The 25832-nt window shown below is 42.8% G+C and overlaps 1 protein-coding gene and 1 pseudogene across 1 annotated transcript in view; both read right to left on the bottom strand.

The window, feature by feature from the left end:
- Window positions 1-566: 566 nt before the first annotated feature.
- Window positions 567-25832, bottom strand: part of Oxsr1 (oxidative stress responsive kinase 1) — an 83952-nt gene continuing 58686 nt past the window's right edge. Inside the window, exons 9-18 of the mRNA XM_052187003.1 lie at window positions 25132-25180; window positions 24270-24335; window positions 20696-20818; window positions 16960-16995; window positions 10654-10800; window positions 9713-9777; window positions 6882-6934; window positions 2632-2700; window positions 1614-1678; window positions 567-1120 (exon numbers count right to left, since the gene is read on the bottom strand). Of these exons, the coding sequence (XP_052042963.1) occupies window positions 1046-1120; window positions 1614-1678; window positions 2632-2700; window positions 6882-6934; window positions 9713-9777; window positions 10654-10800; window positions 16960-16995; window positions 20696-20818; window positions 24270-24335; window positions 25132-25180 (748 nt within the window). The 3' untranslated portion in view covers window positions 567-1045. The remainder of the gene's footprint in view (window positions 1121-1613; window positions 1679-2631; window positions 2701-6881; window positions 6935-9712; window positions 9778-10653; window positions 10801-16959; window positions 16996-20695; window positions 20819-24269; window positions 24336-25131; window positions 25181-25832) is intronic.
- On the bottom strand, window positions 21436-23712 carry LOC127689478 (40S ribosomal protein S2-like; annotated as a pseudogene).

Raw genomic sequence — 25832 nt, 5'->3', positions numbered from 1 at the left:
CGAATGAAGACCCCCCTCCACGGAGGCAGTGCAAGAGAGGAGCAGAAGGCAGGCCTCTAGCCTAGTGTGAGTCTCCTTTATTGCTGTAAAATTCTCAGCTGTGTACACCATTTCCGCAGGACTTAAGAGGCCAGGCAAATTCATCTTCACAGGAGGATCAAAGATCAGTTTTTCTTCAGTTTAATTTTTTTTTAAATATTGAAAATACTTTCCCAATGATATGATTTACAAAGTTCTTTTTCTTCTTCAAAAACTACCTCTGGCAAGATAAGATTTATAAGCCATTGCTTGATGTTTTCTGCACAAACAATCCAAAGTTGCACTCTGCAGGAGCAGATGGCTGAAGTCTGACTAGTCAGATGTTTCGCACCAGCTGAAGTTAAGGCTAGCAACCCTTTCTGGAGGGAGCAGTGAAGGGGGTGCCCGAGATCAGCTCAGCAAAACACGGAAGAGACACCATGAAGAGGACAGACGAGAGTTTAGGCTGCCTCCATTCGAGGCTGTGCTTTTTCCTAACAAAGGTTGCTAGAATTCACATCAGTTACAAAGAAAAAACAGAAATTAAATTCTCTGGGCTCCAGCTGAACAATCAACTTTAATTGCTACTTGAGTGTTAAGGAGATATCCCGAGAAGCTCACGTCCCAGCCGGTGTGGGAGAGCAGGCAAGATGAGGCTGCCCGGTGCAGCTGCTCTATCCACTGGACCATCGCTGTAGTAAGGCAAGAATGAGTTGAGACTTCCATCCTGGGCCTTGAGGCACACTGGCCGCTTCTGCTTCTCAGATGAAGGAAGAGGGGACATGAGCAGCGTGTCTACCAACGGAATTCTCTGAGGGGATGGTGGCCACTGGTGATCCAACTTTTCTTTTCTTGTAAGAAAAGGGGGGCAGGAAGGGGGGCAGCAAGAAAAACATAAAGAAAAAACCTAAAGCTCCAAGCCGGGAGGTTCGTTGCTGGGTCTTTGGCAGTTGTAGGCTCAAGCCAACAGAAGCAACAGACATGTGCACGTGCGGCATCTCCTAGGCTGACTCTTCCAGGACTGTGGTTAGCTGATGCTGAGCTGAGCGAATCCTATCAGTTTGCCATCATCAGGAATATCAGAGCCTTCAACACCAGATGCCTAAGAACCAAACAAAATGACAAGGTGTAGTAATTTATAAACAAAATTTCAGGTAGCAATAAAAACCGATAAGGGGCCCAGAAAGGAAGATAATATGTTAAAGGTCCCTGAGATATAAATAGGCCACTGTGTTTCTTCTAGAAATGACGGGGCTGTTTGTATAACTATGTCAATGGTTTTATAATTTCCTTGAGAAGAGTTGGAGGCCTGGGTGGTAGCTTCTGGGAGGAGAGAAGTGAAACCACTCAGGCTGGGCGCAGCAGGGCTTGGGCAGAGTGGACGAACACCACTCAGCACAGTCTTTCTTCATTTTTCAAGACAGAGTTTTTCCTCTGTGTAGCCCTGGCTGTCCTCAATCTCGGCCACCTGCCTCTGCTTCCCAAATGCTAGGATTAAAGGCATGCCCGCCACTGCCCAGCTGACTCAGCACATTCTATAGTCTCGGCATTTAGGGAATGGGACAGCTGGTCTGCAGGAGTAAAGGAGTGAATACCAGTTTGAAAGTGACAGATCGATTTGACTGAGGTTCTTCCACAATTTTCTGCAAATTAGCTGCCACTGTAATCATACAAAGAAAATTAATGAGCAGCTACACAAATACATTTTCAACAATATCTTAAAATCCTAAAATGGTAGTTAAGAATCTTCTATGGACAATCAAAATGAAAAAAAAGAGGGCCAGTTATTTTCCAAATCAAAGCCATCACTGATCTACAGACTGAGTAAGTAAACCCTGAGTCATTGTTAAATTAACTCTTTAAAACGTCATCACTACCCTAAAGAGACACTGCAGTAAAAGGTATGCCTTGTGTTAAGACACCAACAAGCCTGTGATTCGGAGGCAACTGAGTATAGCCCGTGATCTGTTTTTGTTCTAGTATTCTATAAATAAAAATCTTTTCAAATGACATACTACAAACCCAAATGTAAGATGTATACCTGTAAAATTTTAGCACTGGGTTGGGGGCTGGGGAACTGAGGCAGGAGATGGATAGTAAGTTCCAGGCCTGCCTGAGCTACAGAGCAAGACTGTCCCCCAGAAAACAAGGAAATAAGACACAGCCTATACAAGGCCCACAAAGCCTGAACTATCCACCAGTTAGTGCTTCAGAGCAAATGCTGGGATGCCCAGCTCTGCCCATCTTCCCACATTGGTTTTCCTAGGACTCAATATCCACCCTGCTCATTTCCATGTCTACATAGGTCAGGCTGACGCATCAGCGGCAGAGAGCACAGGTAGTTAGGCCAACATATCAGAGGGAGCAGAGCCATTATCTTACTACTTTTCCTGTTATTTCCTCCACTATCCCAGAGATATTTACCACCATCAAGGGTCTGAGGTAGAACAGGTTTTTGTTGGGTTTGCTCAGGAACTGTCCTTGATACTATAATTTTAATGAAGCCAAGACTACTTCAAGAAGCACCAGACCTGTTCACTGGAAGCAGGATTTCTAGGTACCATGTATATACAACATGACATTAGGGCTAAGAGCAGAAAATACTACCCTTACCTATTACTAAATCCCTTCCATCCACCAGGCCAGCAGAAATGAGCTCCTGAGAAACACCCTCTGCTGTATCTGTAAGGACAAAGAACACAGCATTGTATTTCTTGTGTACGTCACTGTAATGCTCAGTCAGCACAGAGAGAACACGCCAGAGCCATGCTAACTACTCAGTCTGTGGATCAAGAAGGCAGGCAGGGGTTGTCCTTGACGCTTAGTGAAGCATTCTCATAGGTCTGGCTAAGGAACAGAATCTATAAACTACACGGCTCAAAGCAGAAGACAAATCACTGAACTGTATAGTGCAGAGATCACTAGCGCATCAGAAAAGTGAGTGCCCTACAAGTGGAGACAAATCCACTTGCTAGTGTTTCAACGCAAAGTGTTGGCATGCCTGACACTTCCCATTAGTATTACCAACTGTAGCTTGTTTTTACTTTGGTTTTTCTAGGACTCAATCTCTGTCCTGCTCATTCTATGTTCTGCAAAGATTAGTAAGAACTCTGAACTTGAGCTCTCTGAACTTAGACATGAAATTCAGTGAACTGGAGTGAATTTCTCAAAATCAAAACTTGAGAAAATATCTTACAGTCTTTCCTGAGAATCATAAAAGTTTACTAAAATCATTACCATTATGGTGGCAGTTTATTTTCTTAGCTACTCATCCTAGGTGATACAATGTAAACAATCGATACAACAGAAAGCAAATAGATGAAGTAAATGATCTCAATCTAATTTCACCTTTAATTTCAGCACCCTGGCGGCAGATCTCAATGGGTTTAAGGCCAGCTAACACTACGCAGTGAGACCCTGCCTCAAATAAGCAAACAAACCAACCAATTTCATCTTTAACTGAATAGGTACTGGAACCTCTAGAAAGAACAAAAGAACCAAGGGGAGGAGTGGCACTATTAGAAGGTGTGGCCTTGTTGAAAGAAGTCTGTCACTGTGGGGGTAGGCAATGAGATCCTTCTGCTAATCTGGTGGAAGTCAACCGCCTCCTAGCCTTCAGATGAAGATGTAGAACTCTTAGATCCTCCTGCACCATGCCTGCTTGGATGATGTCATGCTCCTGCCTTGATAATGGTCTGAACCTTTGAACCTGTAAGCCAGGCCCAATTAAATGTTGTCCTTATAAGACTTGCCTTGGTCAAGGTAACTGTTCAGAGCAGCAAAACCCTAACTAAAACAGAAGATGGTACCAGGAGTGGAGTACTGCTGTGATAGGCCTGACAACATTTTTCTTTGGAAAAATGTGGATCTGGGGACTTTGAATTTGAAAAGCAGTGGAATGCTTTAAATGGGGTTTAATTGGCCATCTTAGTAGGAATATGGAAGACTTTGTTGCTGAGTTTGATTTCAACTGTGCAGACCTGACCCAAGAGGTTTCAGTGGAGAAGAATTTCAATATGTGGCCTAGAGACTATTTTTGTAGTATTTTGGTGAAGAATGCTTCTTGCCCTAGTCTTAAGAGTCTGCCTGAGTCTAAGGTAAAGAGATTTATATTAATTGCATTGAAAAAGGAAGTCTCAAAAAAGCCCAGCAGACTTTGTTCTCTGGTTTGTCCTATGAAGAATGTTTTAATGAAAAGGAGCAAACTAAGAAAGGAAAAATGTATGGTTCAAGTAATAAAGGGGTACCAGGAAGTGAAATGGAGCAAGTGGTAACTTTGGGGCAAGATCCCAGCTAGCTAAGCTTAGGTCTAAGCGCAGAGGTTGACAATTTTAATCCCAGGAGACAGAGATAAGCAGATCTCTGAGCTCAAGGCCAGCTTTGTATAGAACAAGTTCCAAGTAAAGAAAAGCTGAAGTCCAGGTGTGGTGGTATACACCTTTGATCCCAGCATTCAGGAGCAGAGCCACGCAGATCTCTGGGCTCAAGGTTAATATACATAGCAAGTTCCAAGACAGCCAAGCTTAGGCAGTGAAGGAGCTGGAAAACAGAAAGTTGGTGATACACAATAGAAGGGGCGGGGGCAATGTTCCAGAGCCAGCAAGCAGCAGAACTCAGCAGCTTTGGCCATATGGCTCTTTTTTTAAAGTCACAAATAGAAGGGACTACTAGGATAATTGATGCTTGTTAGCTGGAGCTAAGAAATTAGCAGTGATTAAGAAAAGACCAGTATTACTGAGGTGAAATCTTCTGAGAAGTGTTTTCTGAGAGCACAGAGAAAAGATAGCCAAGGTTATCTATACCTTGTGCTACAGTTAGACTTGCTAATGTGTAAGAATTATCCAGATGGCACTGGTTTTGAAGGTATGAAGGGGTCATGGAGAGCAGCTAAAGCCTGGTAGTATGAGGCCAGGGAAGGCCATTGGTGAAGGTTCAGCCTCAGTTGCAGTTGATGGTCCAGGACTGAAGGAGTCATGTAAAGAGGTTGAGGCTTGGCACCAAGAAGAGAGCCTATGAGAGGCTATTGGTGAAGCCTAGTTGCAGCAGAGAAGACCATAGTGTATTGGAGATGCCAGTACAATGGGATGATCACCAAGAACAGCAGTGGCAGTGGAATGGATCAACCTGAGCTTAGAGTGCTACAGAGGGCAGAGCTAGAGAAGTGATGCCAGCCCTTTGGAGGAGCCCAGAGAACCAGGTGTGAATCCCAGACACTGGAACAGAAGCTGTAAAGTTAAAGATGGCTTGGAGACCTCAAGATGTTCAAGATGCCAGAGCTGTGGGCCATCTGCTGAGGAAAGCTGCTAACAGGGAGTGGAATCAGTCCAGGAGAGAGAAGTGTGTTGCAGTCAACAAAGATGAAAAAGGGGTTGGAGATCTGAAGACTACTTTGACATCAGACAGGAGATGCGGAGTTTGGAGTTTGCCCAGCTGGTTTCCTGTTTTACCTTGGGGATTACAGTTAAGTGGGTGGATCTCAGAAGAGACCTTGAACTTTGGACCTTTAACACTGTTGAGATTGCTATAGACTATGGGAACTTTGGAAGTTGAACTTAATGTATTTTTTATTACACTATTGCTAGGTATGATCCCCAAAGACTCATGTGTTTCTACAAACCTAAGGGGGCCAGGGAATGAAATGTGGTGGTTTGAATATGCTTGGCCCAGGAAGTGGGCACTGCTATGAGGTATGGCCTTGTTGGAGAAGTGTGTACTGTGGGGGTAGGCAATGAGACCCTCCTCTTAACCATGTGGAAGCCAGTCGTCTCCTACCAGCCTTCAGATAAAGATGTAGAACTCTCAGCTCCTCCTGCACCGTGCCTGCCTAGATGTGGCCATACTCCCACCTTGATGATAATGGACTGAACTTCTGAACCTGTAAGCCAGCCCCAATTAAATGTTGTTCTTATAAGAGAAGCCTTGGTCAGCCAGGCAGTGGTGACGCACACGTTTAATCCCAGCACTTGGGAGGCAGAGGCAAGTGGATTTCTGAGTTCGAGGGCAGCCTGGTCTACAGAGTGAGTTCCAGGACAGCCAGGGCTACACAGAGAAATCATGACTCAAAAACAGAATAAACAAACAAACAAACAAACAAACAAAAGGAGTTGCCTTGGTCACAGTGTTTGTTCACAGCAGTAAAACCCTAACTAAGACAGGTGGACATCATACAGATGCCTAGCAATTAACACTCCTGAAAACATACCTAAGAAGTCAGACACATACCCTATGTACATCTGCATGCAGGAAATTAACTGTGGAAACAAGCAATAGACGTTTGCTGGTCATTCCTAACCATGAGTTAACAAAGGCAAGAAGCATGAAGCCTTGTTCCAGGTGGGAAGTTCACAATTAGAAATAGTATTATGACAAGGTTCAGCTTCCACATGAGGAAAGGAAGCTAGGAGCCCTGCCTCCTGCGTGCTTATCAGGGAGAAGCATGTGCGAGGATAAGAGCATGGACTCTGGACTCTGGAAGAACTTGACTTCAGTGCCTCCTTCTAGATTATGAACTGGTTGTTCTGCGTTCCTCTAACCTGGAGCTCATCCTCTGTCGGAATGGGAATTATTGTTCCTTAGATAGCTGTCATAAGAACTAATGGGATAACGTTTAGGGAAATGCATGCCTGATAGTGGTATTTACTAATAGTTTGTATCCATTACTATACATCTTATTACAGTCAGGTCTCCAAATCAAACTACTAGTAAGTCCACTGTAGTTTTTCTTCATGTATATTTCCCAAAAGCTAAGCCAGGAAGTTTCACAATTCTTTAAAAGCAAACCTTATCGAAATGACAAAAACTGCATACCTACCTAAGTAGCAAATTAGTATTTGTTGTTTTCAGTCATATTTTGTAATACTTACCTCTTCCAGGAGTAAATTCAAATCGAATATCATTTAGTTCTTTTTTGGAATTCCTATTAAAAACAAAATAAGGAAAATAAGAACTTCTGAATTTATGCTTACAGTCTGCCAATATACATGTATGTGTATGTATACATATGTATATGTGTATGTCTATATATGCATGTATATATATGGATGTAACAGGTATTTACGTGAAAAAAAATATATATGGAAAGATTATTCTGTTGTCACAAATCATATACTTTTTCCTAATATGCTCATTCTACAGGGCTCTTAGCTAACACTTTTAGCGTTATCATCAAATTATCTTATATGGCTTTGAGTTTATTATCCCCCTACTGATCAGCAGAGGATACTCAAGCCTATTCCCACCCTTAATCCCACTAAAATAACACTATGATCTGAATGAGACCTACAATCTGACTGTGTTGGAAAGCCAGTCCTTGGTGCAGTGCTGAGAGGCTACAGAGAGGCATTAGCAGTGAGTCTGCCTGCCGTAAGGTGAACTGTGCTTCTTCTTGCTTCCTTGTGCACTCTTTGTCTTTTTGGTCACAAGATAAAGTAACATAAAGGCCTTCGTCAGATGTACACACAGACCTTACCACTCTGGACTTCTAGCTTAAACTATAAGAAATCAAATGTCTGGATTCATTTGAAGTTTGTTCTTGTTGTTAAGACAAGATCTCACTCTTTAGCCTGGGTTGGCTCAGACTCTCAGGAATTCTCCTGCCTCAGCCTCCCAAGTGCTGGGACTAAAGGTGTGAGCCACCATACCTGCCTAATCGCTATTATTTATAAATTAATCTTTGGGATTCTGTTTTGGCAACAAATAGTGAAGGGGAACATATAACCCCGTAAAACTAGAAGAAAAACCTGTGCACACAGAAAGGAGGGGTTCGGATGCTGGAGGACACTGTCATCTGTACCCCCACTCGTCTACTCCAACACACCAGAGAACTAAGTACACATAATTCCTTCAAATTCCACATCAGAGCAGAGAACACATGAGACCAGGATGGGGAAGAAGAAAGCTTTAGAGGAAGGTTTTTATCTGTTTATGCCTTCTATGTGGAGTATTATGCTGCTTGTAAGGCTGTGGACCATGTGCATGCCTAGTGCCCTCAGAGCCCAGAAGAGAGTGTCAAATATCCCGGGACTGAAGTTACAGATAGTTCTTATGTGGGTGCTAAGAACCAAACCCTGGTCTTTTGCAAGAGCAGCCCATGTTCTTAATCACTGAACCATCTCTTCAGCCCCCAAGATAAGTTTTTAAATGGGACTTAAAATGAGCAGAAATTGAACAGGCAGAGAGAGAAGGAAAAGGAATTGGGCCCACACTGGTAGCAATACGATTGGTGACGTATAGCTATGACCAACACTCAATGTGTTGAGACTATCTAGGTAGCCTGAAGTTCTAGTTAAGGCAGAGAAATCAAAACATAATGTCTAACAACACACATGACATATCATTGTGGGTTCAAATTCATTTACTTAAACAAGGGAAAGGGTTAGGTCTATTTCACAAATAATCCGCTTGAGGACTTCTCACTGAAACTGTGTGGTTTAACTGGCACTCCAATTACAAATAACAAAAGGTCAAACTGGACTTGAGGTGTTTATTATCTCTTCTGTTCATTTAGCGTCAAGGTCTCCATAACGGGAAATAAGAACCCAACTTCCTACTGTTTCTATAAATCATAAAAAAGTGATCCCTAAACAACCCCTCTGGCTGGTACCGCCCTGCACACCTTTAACCCAGCACATTGGAGGCAAGCCACCTCTCTGTAAAGTGGAGGCCTACTGCACGGCAAGTTCCAGGACAGCCAGGGCTATATACAGTGAGTCCCTGTCTCAAAAACACCGTAAAACAAACATATAAACAAACAAACCAGAATAAAATAAACGAGAAACCAGACAAAAAAAGTCCCTCTCAAGCTAGCAGTGGCTTCATCACACGCAGCGGCCTCCCCACTCTCCTGAGGCACATGTGTGCTGTGGTAAGACTCATGGCAGATCTCTCTGAGAGACGTGCACAGTGCGATAGGTAAGGGCACTGAGGCAACCTGTTCATCTACAACTTAGTATGTCCTATAGAAAGTCACCAAATCTGCTTTTTAACATTTGCGATGTAATTTCACTGTTGCCAGCAGAAACCATTTTAAACAGTTCTTGTGGCCTCTACCTATAACTTTACAGAGAGGACAGCCTGGAATTCCTGGGTGGTATTCTACTACATGGTACTTCAATGGCATACTTTAACGCTGTAAGAAGGCCTAGCCTGTCTTTGAGGTTTTTTTTCATATTCATTTATGACTACAAAGAAACAATATAACACCCAAATTTATTCTGACAAAGAAAATTATAGAATCTTGATCCCAACTATTATTAGTAGGGATAAATTTGAGATACAGATCTGATACCAATGATGTTTCTTCATGAGCAATCTCCCTAGGCCCTTCTATACACCCTACCATGAACCAATGATAACACAGGCAGTAAAACAGAGAAGCTACAAACTTCTTTGCAGGCTGTTCAATCACAGCCATGAAGTGCCTGTCCTTAGTTCATATGCCCACAAGCCCCTCAGGAACAGCCAACGTTGTCACTGCCCTGTCACCCTCCACTACAACCCAGACGGCCACACTGCGCATGCACATGCTGCTCCTGACTAACAGGTGTGCACAGCAGTCACAGTACCTGTTAAGAGCTGGATTCTCAAACAACCAGAATCATGTTGGAGATACACACAATGCTATGTAGTAGCATACACTAAGGCCCAACTGTGACAACATCTATAGAAGCCGCAGAAACAGCAGTCGCTCACTTACCTTAATCTGAGCACTAGACTGATAGGGATCTTGGTCTCCTGGGACCGTTCTCCTGAAGACTGAGCCTGAAATGCATTGACAGAAAGTCCCTGTCAGGAACATGACACAAGGACAATGGCTATACAAGAAAGACACTTGGCAGGAGTTTCCATCTGACTCTGCCCAAGTCCTTGTAGCCCCCAAGACAACCCCTGTGGTGGGAGGGGCCACCTCCAAAGGCACAACAAAAGGCAGCTATGGCTAAGTCCAATGAAATCAGAAAGTGAATTTCCAAGGACAGACCTAAAGTAGCTGTCTCCCGGACTTCACTCAACTTACGGTTCCAGAGCTTTTAAAATCTTTCTGAAACCTGCAAAGCTTTGCTTGTTGGGGAACAAACATTCTATTTGTCTAACATAATTCCAATCTTTCGGTCAATTTATCTAATACACCTGTATTTACACCTTAGTCACACCCATGTGACAGATGAAGGAAGGGAAGTCATGTGACTAAGTAGAAATATTCAGAGCAGTGGTCTCCGGGGACAGAACACAAGGTGAAAATATATTCAAGAACAAAAGGAAACTTCAGAACTGCCATTTCTTCTCACCTAGCATTTCTAATAATTAATAAGTGAGCTGACACTGAAACTCTTACTCAGTCAAATGGCACACTATCACATGATACAGCAGCATGCAGGGGCTCACAGAAGCCATTATTTCCCAGACACTGCCACCAGACATATGCTACCAGATATCTGTACTTGTTATATTTTCATAACTGACTTATTTTGTTGCTTACAAACCTGTGTGATCCTTATAAAGTTCTTTTTGTACCTGTATTTGTACCTGTAACACTTTCAAGACAGAATTTCTCACCTGTTCCAAACCCAAGTATCATCGTGCATTACTATTTCATCGTCTGCCCACAGGCGCTGGGCCAGGAGAACAGTCTCCACTTACCTGTGCTGGTTTTGTTGGCTCTGCAGGAGGCAGGAGAGAGACTTGAGTGGGCTGTGTGGGCATCTGGCCAGCTGGCTGAGGTAGATGCGCAGAAATCTGTTCTGGAACTTGAAGCAAAGTCCCCATGGGATCAGCTGCCGAGAAGAGCTGCAGTAAACACATACAGTGCTGGAGCGTGAGTGGGAGAGCTCTGTACCATCTCAGTGGGGATACTCACAGGGCTCTGCGCTGCCTTAATTCTGAATGCTTACTATTTCGCTGCACTTGTCTATATTACATCCTATTCAGTATCTCTAAGCATTCTAAAATCTTTTTGAGTTTGGTTTTCTTAGAGGAGAGTTTTTTTTTGTTTCATTAAACAGGCTGGTCTGGAACTTGCTAGGTAGTCGAGGCTAGTCTCACTAAAAATTTCCACTCAGCCTTATACTGCTACACTCAGTCTTTCCAGAACCAGGGGCCACTCCTCCATTCTTCTTGTACCTCATTTGATGTGTGGATTATGTTTTGGGTATTCCAGTTTTCCAGGGTAATATCCACTTATTAGTGAGCGCATACTATGATTGATCTTTTGAGACTGGGTTACCTCACTTAATATGATGTTCTCAGTGTAATAGTATAAGGCAAAACCAGAACAGGGAAGTGGGAAGGGGTGGGTGGGAGAACACGGGGAGGGAAGGGGGCTTATGTGACTTTTGGGGAGTGGGGGACCAGAAAAGGGGAAATCATTTGAAATGTAAATAAAAATATATCAAATAAAAAAAAAATAAAAATAAAAAAATTTAAAAAAAAGAAAAAAAGTATATATTAGAAAAAAAAATTTCCACTCAGCTTCCCAAGTGTGAGGAAGACAGACATGTACCATCACACCTGTCTAGCAATGATCTGAAGTATGACCTGTGAAAAATGAACCTGGTGGGGTTGAGTGGGTTGTCACTGCCCGGCCTCTGGAAAAGGGAAAGGAGATTAGTGCCCTGTGAGAACGGGCTATTCTAAGAGACAGCTCAGAATCTCTTCTGGCTTTGCCAGATCCTCTCCACATGTTCCCCCCACCGAACCCCCACCCTGTGCATCTGTAGACCATGCTGCTGTCAGAACCTCACAGGAGGCCAACCAAAGAGCCACCACACCTGTGAATTCTGGCATCTAAAACTGACAACAGAAACACAGAAGAAAGATAATACCTTCAACAAATGGGAAACCTGATTGTCATGTGCAAAAGAATGAAATTAGACCTGTATCTATAACCCAGTACACAAATTTGATCAAGGCCTGAAACCTGAAACACTAAAACTTCTGTGTAGGAAAGGACTTTGTGAACGGGACTCCATTTACCCAGGAATGAACATCCACAACTGATAACTGAGGCCTCATATAACTACAGTTTCTGTAGAGCTAAGGAAACACTCAACCAAATGGAAAGGCCCTCAGAATGGAGGGAATCTTGGCACGCTGTGTATCTGACAGACAATTAACAACCACAATATTCAAAGAACTCAAAAGACAAAAGAATCAAGGAAAGGAGTGATCCAATTTAAAAGTGTTCTAGGAATCTAAACAGAATTTTCAACAGGAGGAAGGAAAATGGCCTAGAAACACCTCAAGATGTATTGTACGTGCCATCCTAAGCAACCAAAGAAATGCAAATTGAAACAACTTTGGCATTTTATCACCCCAATCAGAACTGCAGAGATCAACAAAACAACTGACAAAAAGTGCTAGTGAGGCTGTGGGGAAATGACTGCTAAGAAAATTAGAACTAAATCTACCATAGGACCCAGCCACTCTTGGATATGGCCAAAGGACTTACTATCCTGCTCCACAGACACCTGCTCAGCAATGTTTATGGCTATTCTGTCCACTACAGCCAGTAAATGGAAGGACTGAAAATGCCCTTCAGCAAATGAGTGGACAAGACAAATGCGGTTCACTACACAACAGGGTAATACTCAGCTGTAATGAAAAATGAAGTCATGAACTTCCCAGGTAAATAGTAGACCAAGAAACCACAGGAACCAAGAAAGGACATGGCTGGGGTGACCAGGGAGAGGAACAGCAGGAAGCGGGTGCCTGGAGGAGGAGAGGAGCACAGGGAGGGGCTCGAGCTGGGGAGGGGGAGGGAGAGCAACAGCGAAGAAGGAAGGACAAGGGGCAAAGAGCACCGAGGCTGTCCAAGGAGTCCTGTTATTGCACATTTACTACTATGACAATCATATTAAAGAGGCCGAGGCAGGAAGGGAAGAAGGACAAAGCTATGAGAGTCCATAGTGAGATCTTGTCTTGGGGTGGAGGAGGATGGGAAGTGTTGTAATAGCACAGACACTAGACAACTGTATGCTTCAAATGTTTAATACACTTGAATTAGGCAATCTGGAGGAAAAACAGATCTTGATTATAAAAGTAAGCTAAACATATTTAAAATTAGCTACTGGGAAAAATATCAATGTAAGTGAAAATATTTTACTACTAAAAGAGAAAAGTCAACGGGCAATAATAAAGTCCTACTTTTGATAGAAAATAGTGAAAGACAGACAGACAGGCAGGCAGGCAGCAGACACACACACACACACACACACACTCCTTCCCTAACACTGTGTGTAAGTAAAATCCAAGGAGACCGGCTGGAGAAATGACTCAGTGGTTAAGAGGACTTGCTGCTCTTGCAGAGGACCAGAATTTGGTTCTCAGCACCCATATCAGGCAGATAATAACTGCCTATAATTCCAGCCCAGGGATCTGATGCAGTCTCACACCTCTGTCAGCACCCACACCAATGTGCCCCTATACACATACATACATAAAAATTTAAATTAAATTTAGAATGAAAAAACAAAACAAGGAGACAAAGAATAAAACTTAATGGAACTTTTGTGTTCATTAATCCCATAGTATAAAGCTCCTACTTGTGTTAGATTTTGACAGAAAAATAGAAGTTAAAGATTAGTTCTGAATAAATTCATGTATTAATAGAATTTCAAAAGGCCAGCTTCCACATTGTATGTTCACATGAATAGGCCACCTTAAAGGCCAAAAGGATCTAGAAAACGAAGTAAAACGTGAAGGACTATGGCTGTAGTCCAGCCTCACATGCACAAAGTCCTAGGCTTGAGTCTGACACTGCATAAAACCAAGCATGGCAGTACAAGCCTACAATCCTAACCTGAGGAGGTAGAAGCAGGAGTTCAGTGTCTGGGTCAGCCTCGGCTAAGTAGTGAGATGGAGGCCACACTGGGCTATGAGAGCCTGTCACCAAACCAAAAGCAGGAAGGAGTCAGGGAAAGTAGATATGAAAATCTGAAATCTCAGAACACTGCTATAGGGAAGCAGAGTAGCCCGGCACCCACACAGAAAACAACACAGTAGCTCTTTCAGAAAACAAAACACCAGAGCACAGAGGCACACACGTAATCCCAGTACTTAGATGCTGAGGCAGTGGGATTGTGAGTTTGAGGCCCTTGCCTCAAACCAAAGAAGTTGAAAACATAAACAGGATTCCCACAATTCAGCAATTCTACTTGGAGACATCTGGTTCAGAGGACTGAGAGCAGGTGTTACACACTGACGGTCATAACCACACTATCCACTACTCAAAAGACACAAGCGCCTCAACTGTCTGGCCTTGCAGATCTTTCATCTGAGAACTGCTACAACATGGATACACCATAAGGACATTGTGCCAGTGAGGAAAGAACAAACACTGTGACTCCACTGATATGAAGCACACAGAATAACCAAGCTTAGAGTGATTGAAAGTATAATATAAGGTTTATAGCTAGAGGTGGGAAAATCCAGTGGATAGAGTTAGCTTGAAAACAGGAAGCTGGGGCAGTGGTGGTGCATACCTTTGATCCCAGCACTTGGGAGGCAGAGGCAGGCGGATTTCTGAGTTTGAGGCCAGCCTGGTCTACAGAGTGAGTTCAAGGACAGCCAGGGCTACACAGAGAAACCCTGTCTCGAAAAAACAAAAACAAAACAAAACAAAAAAACAAAAACAAAAACAAAAAAAAAAAAGAAAGAAAACATGAAAAGTTCTTAGGACAGATCCAGCAATCATTGCACTGTGAAGTGAATGTATTCAATGTCAGTCACCAAACTGAAAATGACTGTAACTGTGGATTTTATGTTATATTAACCTTATTCCAAGTAAGTTAAAAATGATGTAACAGTATGAGAATACAGGTAGATAAGAATTCACAAGGAGGACTGGAGAAGTGACTCAGTGGTAAAGAGCATTGGCTGCTCTTCCAAAAGATCTGGGTTCAATTCTCAGCAACCTCATGGCAATTCCTAACTGTCTCTAACTCCAGTTTCAGGTGATCCAACATCCTAACAGACAAACACACATGCAGACAAAACACCAATGCACATAAATACAAATAAATAAATAAATAATCTTTTAAAAAGATTTATTTTAATTAAAAATTCACGTGGAAATGCTCTTTTAGGGAAAGAGTAGGAAAACTAAAAGGAAAAATTCACGGTGATTTGTAAAGTACATTCTTGTTCAATTTTTGAGAAATTAATCAAGGCAGGTTAAATCAGAAGTTAACAGTTTCCCCCTTTTACTAGCTGGCCAGTCGGAGGGGTTTCTCCTACACAGTCCCAGTCTCCCTGAACAGCAGGAGCTGTTACACAGTCACACAGTCAGCTGCAGGGATGCAGCTCATGGTGACAGGAGTTTTTTTTTGTTGTTTTTATTTTTAAAAAAAAAAAAAAAAACAACAACAAAACAGGAGTCCTAGAGCAACCCTTCCTTCACAGTATCAGCCAACTGTCTTGACCTGCCAGCTTCCAATAATGACACAGAGACAATTATTACTTATTATAGCTCAGGCCTTAGCTCAGGCCATTTCCCAACTAGTCCCTACAACTTCACTAGCCCATCCACACTAGTCCACATTTGCCACCAACTCTCACAATGTCTCAGTTTGTCAGTCTTCCTCCCTCTCTGGCTGGCAACTTCCACACCTCTCAATTCTCCCTACAGTTCCTATCACTGCCCAAAAGTCCTGACTTTCCTATAGTGCCTTAAAGACTGTAAGCTCTTTATTAAACCAATGAGAAGGTGAGGGAGGTGAGTGATTACAAAATATGATGCAGGTACTGAGCAACTGGAATAACAATACCAAAGTCCATTCTCAGCTCTCTATAGATAGGAAATCAACATCTGAATAATGCAAAGACAACCTTTACCTAGTGCACAAAGATTATCCCAACAAGACAGTTTCTCTGTATATCTCTGGATATCATGGAATTCACTCTGTAAGGCAGGCTGGCCTCAAAATAAGAGAGCCTCCTGCCTCTGCCTCCCAATCTTTTAAGAGGGTGGGGTGAAGAACAAGGTCTCAATGTACTCCAAGCTAACTTTGAACTCATTATGTAGCCAAGAAAGTCTTAAACTTTTAATCCTGCTACCCGCCAAGAGCTGGGATCACAGGGCTATGCATCACACTTAGTTTCATGTAGGAGATAGAACTCAAGGCTTCTGCTGTGCTGGAAAACATTCTACCATCGAAGCCATAGCCTCAGCCCCTGATGAATTTTCACTAGCTAAAGGACTGCTGGGACTGAGCATGATGCCAGGCCATGTAAGGAGAGTGAGAAATGGGAACACACAGCAGTGGAAATGTGTCAGCTAGTGTATCGAGTGTCAATCGTTTAGATATATACGATATGGCTGGAGAGACGGCTCAGCAGTTAAGAGCATGGACTGCTCTTCCAAAGGTCCTGAATTCAAATCCCAACAACCACAGGGTGGCTCACAACCATCTGTAATGAGATCTGATGCCCTCTTCTGGCATGTCTGGAGACAGTGCAGTGTACTTACATATAATAAAAATATATAATTAAAATTATATAATTAAAAAAAAAGATATACGATAGTTCTGAGTACATAAATCATGTGTGTAGTAATGCATGTAAACTGCATACTATGTCCACAAAATAAGAGCAAATATAAGTTTTTAAATCACATACCATACTCAAAAAGAAGGTGCTACCAGAAGGAAGAATATACAACACAATAGACCAGGAAAGCACGTCCCTCTGGTAGAAAGAAGAACAGTCCACTCTACAAGGCACTGTTTGTAGGATTTCCTGTCACTTTCCACTTCAAGCAGCCAAAACCTAGAAACAACTCAGCCAGCAGGGAAGCCAAGGTAAAGTCTGGCTGGTATAATGAATGCCTCATTAACATTTAATTACACAGAGATACACAGAGACAAAAACAGACTAGTTGAACAAGCCTAAGATTAAGAACAAAATAAAATGTCTATTTTAACAGGAGCTTGATAACCTCCAGTTACTTACCTCAGAATTTGATAATGAGTCTTTTACTCGGGGAGACTGAAAGAGACACAGAAAGAGATGCTTATTAACTGAGACGGTAAGAGGACTTGTGGTCAGTTTCAAATAGTGAATTCCAAGAAACTGCAAGGAATGCTGACTGCACGTCACTCTGTTCATTCTGATCCATAAACTAACTCGAATCTAAGTTTTCTGAGAAGAGAAAGCTGTTGTGGCATCATTAGTCTTTGTCCAGGCAGTCGATATTGAACATATCAATATACTTACTGTATTACAAGTTAACAGTTACTGCCAGGCATGGGGACTCATGCATGTATCACCAGCACTCAGGAGGCTGAGGCGAGCAGAGCTCTCCAGCCTAGTCTACAAACTGAGTTCCAGTCCAGCCAGAGCTACACAGTGAGACACACACCCTTACCCACCCACCCCTGCACTGATCTCAAACAGAATAGAATATAATACAGTCAAACAAAAAGAAAATTTAGTTTATAAGCAAACACCCAGATGGTCTGAGTTGCCAGGAAGTAGAGGTCATCCTCCAAAGCCAATCTCTTTTCACTAATCATAACCACGTTATGTACCTATGATCAATTACAGAGAAAACTCTAAGCCTTCAAGCTAGTTACTGACACATTTTCTAAGTCCCATTCATTATAAATGTTCTTGCACATCCATGTTTATTGCTGTGCTATCTACAACAGCTACATGTCCATTAACAGAAAATTGGATAAAATAAATGCGCCAAATATACAATGGAATTTTACTCAGCCATAAGGAAAAACAAAAGCATGGTGTGTGCAGGGAAATGAGTAAAGCTGGAAGTCATCAGGTTGAATGGAGACTAGCAACTCCGTAAGAGACAAATGCATAGGAGGTGCCTATATTTAAACTTCCATTTGTATTTGTATTTTCAGTGAGTCTAGAAAGAGAACTGTAAGAGTTGAAGAAGATATTTTGCCAGAGGTGGGTTGGAAATCATGAGATGCACATGGCATGAAAACAGAACAGGAGATATTAGAAGGGAGGAAGGAGAACCAGGAAGACATGACCTGGAGACAAGGAAGGGGATGGAGCAAGAACACAGTCGTGAAGACAGCCAGAATAAGGTGTACACAGAAATGCATAGCAAATCTATTTCCTATACTAATTGTTAAATTGATTTTAAAAATTCTCAAGATAAATAATATAAAAACAAAAATGAAACTGAGAACAATCATATGGCTGAGTGTGGCACAACTATGTACATGCATGAAGAAAGGTAAACCAGAACACGCAGATGCGTAGGTTTCCAGGTGTAAAGCTGCCAGCCTTACAACAGCCAAGACTCAGAACCTGGTAAGAAGTCCATCAACATTTTCAAGAGATTCCATTCTATTTTCAAGAGATGAATGAGTGCTGGAGAGATGGCTCAGCAGTTAAGAGCACTGGCTGCTCCTCCAGAGGTCCTGAGTTCAATTCCCAGCAACCACATGTTGGCTCACAGCCATCTGTAATGGGATCTGATGCCCTCTTCTGGTGTGTCAGTTATACCTTACTCATACACATAAAATAAATTTAAAAAAAAAAGAGAGAGAGAGATGAATGAACCTGTAGATGAAGTTGATAAGCAAGACTCAGACAAATTATATAATCACATTTTCTGTTATATGAAGAATCTAGGCTGAAAGAGATGGCAGAGAGGAGAGAGGAAGGGACACAAAGTGTGGCACACAGCCCGGATAAGCAGACTAAGGTGGGCTCTGTGCACATGAAAGCAGAGAGGGGCTGTGCTGGAGAAGGACAACGGAGGACGGCAGCAGGGAGATGAGGAGAAAGCACAGCAGTGTGTATGTGGGAACACACACTGAGGGAGCCCACCACCTTGCATGGTGACTAAACCAGTCTACTTCCAAGTCGCAGAATTACTGGTTAGCAATGGGCAAAATTCACCTTGCCTAATGCCAGTGTCAACAGACACTGAAGCAAAGGAAAGCAGCAAGAGTGTCAGTCCTAACAAAGTGTCTGTAGTTATGTTACTTATCTTTTAAAAACTAAAAGCAAAAACTAAATAGCAACATGAAAATAAAATAAGAGGGGAAACAATACATAAATGTCTGGTATTAGACAGTTATGTGGGGGCACAAAAGGCAAAAGAATAACCGTCTGCACTATTGCAGCACCTGACATGGGACAGATTGGAGAGGCTGTGCAGCAGATGAAGGGCAGAACAGGAACTACCCAAAGTTAGAAGACAAACAAATTGTTGACCATTTGTGTCAGGACTTTTCTAAACTTAATGCTTAATATATATTTAGCAATTTTCATTGACAAGGCCTTAAAAAACTTAGCTATACAAAAGAATCATGCTTTAAAAAACCTACCAGATAAGTAAAAATTCTGTATTGCTCAATCAAGAGTCCCAAGGACACTGGGCACGGTGTGTACACCTTTAATCCCAGCACTGAGGAGGAAGAGGCAGGAGGATCTCTATCTCTATGAGTCTGAGACCAGAAGGCTCATAGAGATCTCCAGGACAGTCAGGTCTGCAGATAAACTGTCTCAAAAAAAAAAAACAAAAACAAAAAAAAAAAAAAAATGAAGCGGTCTTAAGAACTCCATCAGAGTAGATCCCATAAGGCAAACACACCCATTATTAAACTTACCCACTCCAGAAGAGAGACCGCAAGCACAAGAACATATGTACAAACACAGACAGACAGACAGATACACACACACATAGGGGTACACACAAGATGTCCAGGTATATGCCAACTAAGGAAGTCCACTATTGCTCTCCAAGTAGAGCTCAGTATGCTGCAAGGCCTTCTAGTTACAGTTCTTCTACAGTGTTTGGCTGTATTGAGAATTTTGGAATTTTGGTTTTTTTTTAAAAAACACAGAAACAGGGATAGAGAGATGGCTCAGAAGTTAAGAGCACTGACTGCTCTCCCAGGAGTCCTGAGTTCACTACACATGGTGGCTCACAGCCATCTGTAATGGGATCCAATGCCATCTTCTGGTGTGTCTGAATACAGCAGCAGTGTACGCACATATGGAAAATAAATAAATACATCTTTAAAACAAAACAAACACAGAAACATAAGAATGTGCTTTTGTCTTCATCTGGTGCGAGGATGTGACATGACTGCTTCAGACTGTCCACAATGTATTTGCTTCATGCTATAGAAGGGGTTTGACTTTGCCAGCTATAGATAGTTTCTGCGATTGTGTGACTTTTGGAATTCTGGGCACTTTTCAGAGGGTATATAAATTATAGCACTGCCCCCCAAGGGGGCCTTGTTGGTTGTTATTGGTAGGTTGAAGAAATCAGATATCCTGGCAGGGAAAAATCAAACCTGCCCCACGGAACTTGACACCCCTAACCAGCAGGAAGTAGTCTAATGATAACAGCGCCCCCTTTCAGACTTTATTCCGAGAACTCGCTCCCTTCCTCTCTATCCTTGTTTTCCTTACTGGTGTTAGTGGGTTCAAAGGGTGGAAGAAAGAAGAAGCCACAGGGTAGCAAAGGCCACCTACATCCATTAGTGCCATCCTGTTAACTCTATGTCCAGACAGTTTGCCCCTCTATTTTAACATATCCTAAATGATATCACATTGAGAGACTGACATTCGAATTTGCTACATAATTAAGTAGAAAATCCCACTGTGGCACTTGTCTTCTTTCTGTTTTAGCTCCTCCAGCTATAACAAGACTCAGAGGCAACTCTAGAGTCTACGTACACTGTCAAATGCGACTTACCCTGAGCTGAGAGATGGCGGCTTTTCCTTCCTCGCTCTCCTCATCAAACTCATCGTCACTCCACTCCCAGCCGCCATCCTCTGTCTTATGGAGACGGCCACTGGAGCCAGGAACTCTGCGGACCTGAATGAGAAAGGCATGTGGGTTAAGAGAGAGCTTTGTACACACTCAACAGGAGCCTCAAGTCTATTCCCATCCCTCTATCACCTAAATGAAATAGTAACTGGATCACGTGTCCCTAAAACGTCACATCCTCCAGCCCTCAATCTGCTCTACCCAGACTTTAACCACAATCCTCTTTACCCTGAACCCCAACAATATTGTCTATGTTAGGACATAAGGAAAAAAAAAATCTAACATATTCACATACCAAGACATTTAAAGGGAAGGAAAGACAGTTCCAAATACACTGCAGACAAACCCAAGGGAAAGCATCCACTCTTTTACCAATGATTTTTTCCTCTTTTGGGTTAGGACCTTACTGTGCAGCTCTGGCTAGCCTGGAACTTGTAGTCTAGACCAGGCTGTGACATTGATTGGCCTGCCTGTCTTCAGAGTATTGAGTTTAAAGAGGTGCACCGAGATGCCCAGCTTCAACTTTTTAATTCATGGACGCTATATATTATATGTGCTATATATATGATATATATATATTTATATTTATATAATATGTGATATATATAATTCTTTATATATATATATATATATATATATATATATATATATATATATTTTTTTTTTTTTTAGCAGACTTAATTCATTTATTTTTCTTGTATAAAAACCCCTAGGTGGTAGCCACAGCTGGAGCCTGGGTCCTCTGAACAGAGACTCTGGTGTGGGTTTTCACAAGATGATCAGTGAATTCCTGATAAGGAGACTTGGTGAACAATCTCTTTCCAGAGGTCGGGGGTCAGGTAGCTGTAGGTCTTGGAGATGGCATCAAAGGTGGCCTTGGCAAAGTTGCCCAGGGTGGCAGTGCAGCCCCTGGCTGATGTGTAGCAGTCGTCTATACCTGCCATCATCAGGAGCTTCTTGGGCACAGGAGCAGAGACAATGCCAGTGCCTCTGGGGGCAGGGATGAGACGCCCCAGCACAGAGCCACAGCGGCCTGTCACCTTGCATGGAACAGGCTTGCCAATCTTGTTTCCCCAGCAGCCTCTCCGCACAGGGACGATGGGAGAGCTTGGCCAAGATGATGGCCCCTCAAAGGGCAGTGGTGACCTCCTTGGAGCATTTAACACCAAGACCAACGTGACCATTGTAGTCCCCAATAGCAACGAATGCCTTGAACCTGGTCCTCTGGCCAGCCCGAGTCTGCTTCTGCACTGGCATTATTTTCAGAACCTCATCCTTTAGGGATGTGCCCAGAAAAAAGTCAATCATCTCAGACTCCTTATTGGGCAGGGAGAACAGGTAGATCTCCAAGGACTTGATCTTCATGTCCTTAACCAGGAGGCCCAGCTTGGTAACAGGAATCCACTCCTTGTCTTCAGCTTCACCTCCACGAGCCCCGCGGCCTCAACCACAGCCACAGCCTCGACCACGGCCCCTGCCCCTAAGACCGCTGCCGAATCCTCCGCAGAAGCCACTGTGGCCTCCTAATCCTGGGCCCCCGGCTCCTCTGGGCCCTCCCGCTACACTGGCGTCATCCCCATTTGGTGTTTCCCGAAGAAGCAGCAGCAATACATATATTTTTAAGGCAAGCTGAAAACACACTGGCTCCACCTACCCGAGTGAACAATGAGCTTCGGTGGCACTGGCGATGTGGCTGACTAGGAGCTGCCAGCCTCCCCAGGGAGCATGGAACTAGAAAAATGTTTATGGTGTGGTGCTCATCTCTCCTTGTCTTCCTACCCTCCTTCCTTCCCTCCCTTCCTTCTACCTTTTTAGATGAGGCCTCAGTACACTGCTCAGTCTAGTCTCAAACTCCTGAGCTCATGTGAGCACCCTGCCTCAGTCTCAGGTACTACAATTGGAGGTATGTAGCACTAACCCTTGGTAGCAGCTGCTACCAAATGCCTTCTCTTCTCATGAAATCACAGTGGAAGCACTGGAGTGTGGAGAAGCATCTGTGATTTATTAGCAAACTGCAATCATTATGTGGGCACAGTATATATCACAGCTGCTCACAATGACGCCTGAGCTTCCAACCCTTTTGTTGCAGCCACGAAAATCCTAAAGGCGCACGGTTACAGGTGTGTGCTGTGAGCCCCAGCCTGTGCTGTGCTTCCTTGGAGACCAGGGTTCACTAATCCTAAAGAAATCACAGTGCAGACACGAAACAATTCCAGTTAGGACTTACTGTGATTACAAGCATAGAGGTTTAAAACTGCATTCAAATTATTTCCAAATGTTTACTGGATACAAAGAACTGACCCAACCCTACTGAGATGTGGTGGTGAAGTGAGCTTTTGTTCTAATAATGTAGAAAGGCTGTCATGTGTTAGATGGTGAAAAGTTCTTCAAAAATGAAAAGCAGAACATGATGGAAGAGAGAGTTATGGGAAGGAACCGTTGTACGTCAGGTGGTCAGAGAAGAATGTTACAGAAGGAAGCACTGTAGGTCAGTGGTCAGAGAAAATTCTATTAGGAAGTACTCCACTGATGACCTACAGGGAGGAGGTGCAATGCACAGAGGGTTTCCCCAATGGCCAGTCATTCTGAACTGTCCATTCCTCAGATGTCAATCCCCTGGGATGAGCCGACTGTGCCCTAAGCCTGGGATCCAACTGAGTGACAGCAGTTGATAAACACAGGGGAAGAAGACCAAGGAAAATGGAAGGCCTCTTTCCAGAAAAGGCAAGCTGCTCAGGAACACTCTAGAAGCATCCTGTCTGCAGAATGGCAAAGCTCTGAGGAGAAGGCAAGCTGGGGTGCTCTTAGTGACTGCAGTGAGACCATAAACCTCTGGATAAAGGCAGGAACCTCAACAAGTGAAATGTATACATAGTGAGCTTCTAGCAGAATGGTTCTACCATCCCAGGCAGGCCTTCTACCGCATCACAGGAACAGGGCATCTCCGTCTTTCCCCTCCAGCCTATCAACAGAAATTCATGGGACAGCATTTCTTTCACATTTGCTAAATCTCCCTTAAGGGGAGAAGAGCAAAGAAAATGAGAGATTTTATTTTGGTGAAACGTCAAACATGCATTTTGTCCAAACTGAAACTTTAATGCATTCCTTATGTTCAACGATGAACGTTCTTAGAAACGACACACATGAAACACAGTGCTTTGTTATGACATGTCCTGAGTCAGGAGGTGATGTGACCTATACCCCAAGCTGTAACTGCTACACAGAATCTCCACCTCACTCTGGAGAGCTGGGAAGACTCAAACAGGGCTTGAGCTGACTCGCTGCCTGCTTTGGCATGCTTGCAGACAGCAGAGTAATGGCTGAGCACACAGCTGACAGGTGCTCGCCGATTGGATATATGCTTCAAAATAGCCAAAAATAAAGAACCTCACTTCTATTTACAGAATAGTACCCAGTTTGAAAATGCAAAACAAACAACAAAATCCCTGCAAGTATATTCTAAGCAATCCAAGAAAATTGAATTAAATACCCCACTTACCTTTTTAGATCTTTCAGAAATGGTTGGTGCTCTCTGTAGTATTTTTTCTTGAAGAAATTCTTTATTCTAGAAAAGAAAATTCAGTTTCAGAAAGTCAGTTATCAGAACTTTTTATTGAGCTATGTGACACAGATGTCAGTCACAGTTAATATGTGGTAAGTACTGTGCACTGTGAAAAGACAAGGGGTTTCCACGCCAAAGGTTTTTATATGACATGTCCATTATTTTTCACCTAGAGACAAACCTTCAGTGTGTACTAGGAAACGTTTTCTATGAAAAGCTCTCTTTTCTGTACATTCTTTATCTTTGTTTAGTCCTACATAACCAAATATACTAATGCATTAAGTTGGGATATGAGACATTTCGTAGCTTAGCACTAAACCTTGAGAAGAGCTGACTCTTCATAGGTTGCTTTTACAATAAGAAAAGGAATGTTCCTGTGCATACAGACGTGCGTACGTGCGTGCGTGCGTGCATGTGTGTGTGTGTCTGTGCTATGCCCAGTATCCACCTTGTTTTTTAAGATAAAATCTCTCCCTGAGACGTGAGGCTCACCAATCAGCCGGGTCTCACTAGCCAAGGAGCTCCAGGGACCATCTGTGCCACTTCCCCAGTAAGGAATTATAAGGCACGTTTCCACACCTGACCGTGTTTGTGGGTCTAGGGATCGGATTTATGCCCTCATGCTTATGTGAAGGGCACTTCACTCCAGCTCCCAATACATACATAACCCCTTTAGTAATTACTTTCTCTATCGTCACACCTCCAAATGTAACCATCTTAGGAAATGCAACTGGGAACACAGCGGGAGCAACTGAGGACCATCATATGAACACACACACTCAAAAGCTGGGATGCCCACCTTGGCTTTCTGGAAAAACTTGTGCCTTAACAGTTCTGCTGCTGTTGGTCTAAAAGCAGAAAGGAGACTTTTTAGTTTTCAAGCATATTGTGAATTTCCATCTTCAAAAATGAGAAATTATTTCCTGGACAGCTAACTAAAAGTACATTCTACTTTCCTTTACCTGCTAACCATGAAAATAATCTTGGTTCAAGACATTGAGTAGAACAAAAACACAAACAGAAATGTGCTGGCAAATGACCAGGTAGTACCTGTAATTCCAGCACCCGGAGGCAGAGGCAGGAGGATCTCTGAGTTTGAAGCCAGCCTGGTCTACGTAGTGAGTTCCAGGTCAGCCAGGGCTACAAAGGGGAGCCCCTGGGTTTAGTGGGGCTAAGAAAATGATAATCATGATAACAGAATGTTTGAGAAGTTCATTAGTAAATTACTATTTCTAGCAGAGAATTCTTAGGGACTCCCAATGTTGGCTATTTAGCAGTATCATTTTAAGGAGTCAGACAATAACCACCTAAAAGTTTTACCAAAGCATAAAAATGCATTTAAGCTGAAAGAAAAACAATCAATTGGTTCTTGTTACATAGCAGTCCAGAAGGTTTAATTTTAAGGCAACTATGGCTTCTTAGAGATGTCTCAATTTCCTGTTTTTTAAAAAAAGGAAAAATTTTTTCAATTTTTGAAATTTAACTCAAATTCAGTTAAGT

Source organism: Apodemus sylvaticus, chromosome 7 (genome assembly GCF_947179515.1).
Source record: "Apodemus sylvaticus chromosome 7, mApoSyl1.1, whole genome shotgun sequence".
Lineage (NCBI taxonomy): Eukaryota > Metazoa > Chordata > Mammalia > Rodentia > Muridae > Apodemus > Apodemus sylvaticus.
The sequence above is the reverse complement of the archived record's forward strand: the minus strand, read 5'-3'. Positions and strand labels throughout refer to the sequence as shown.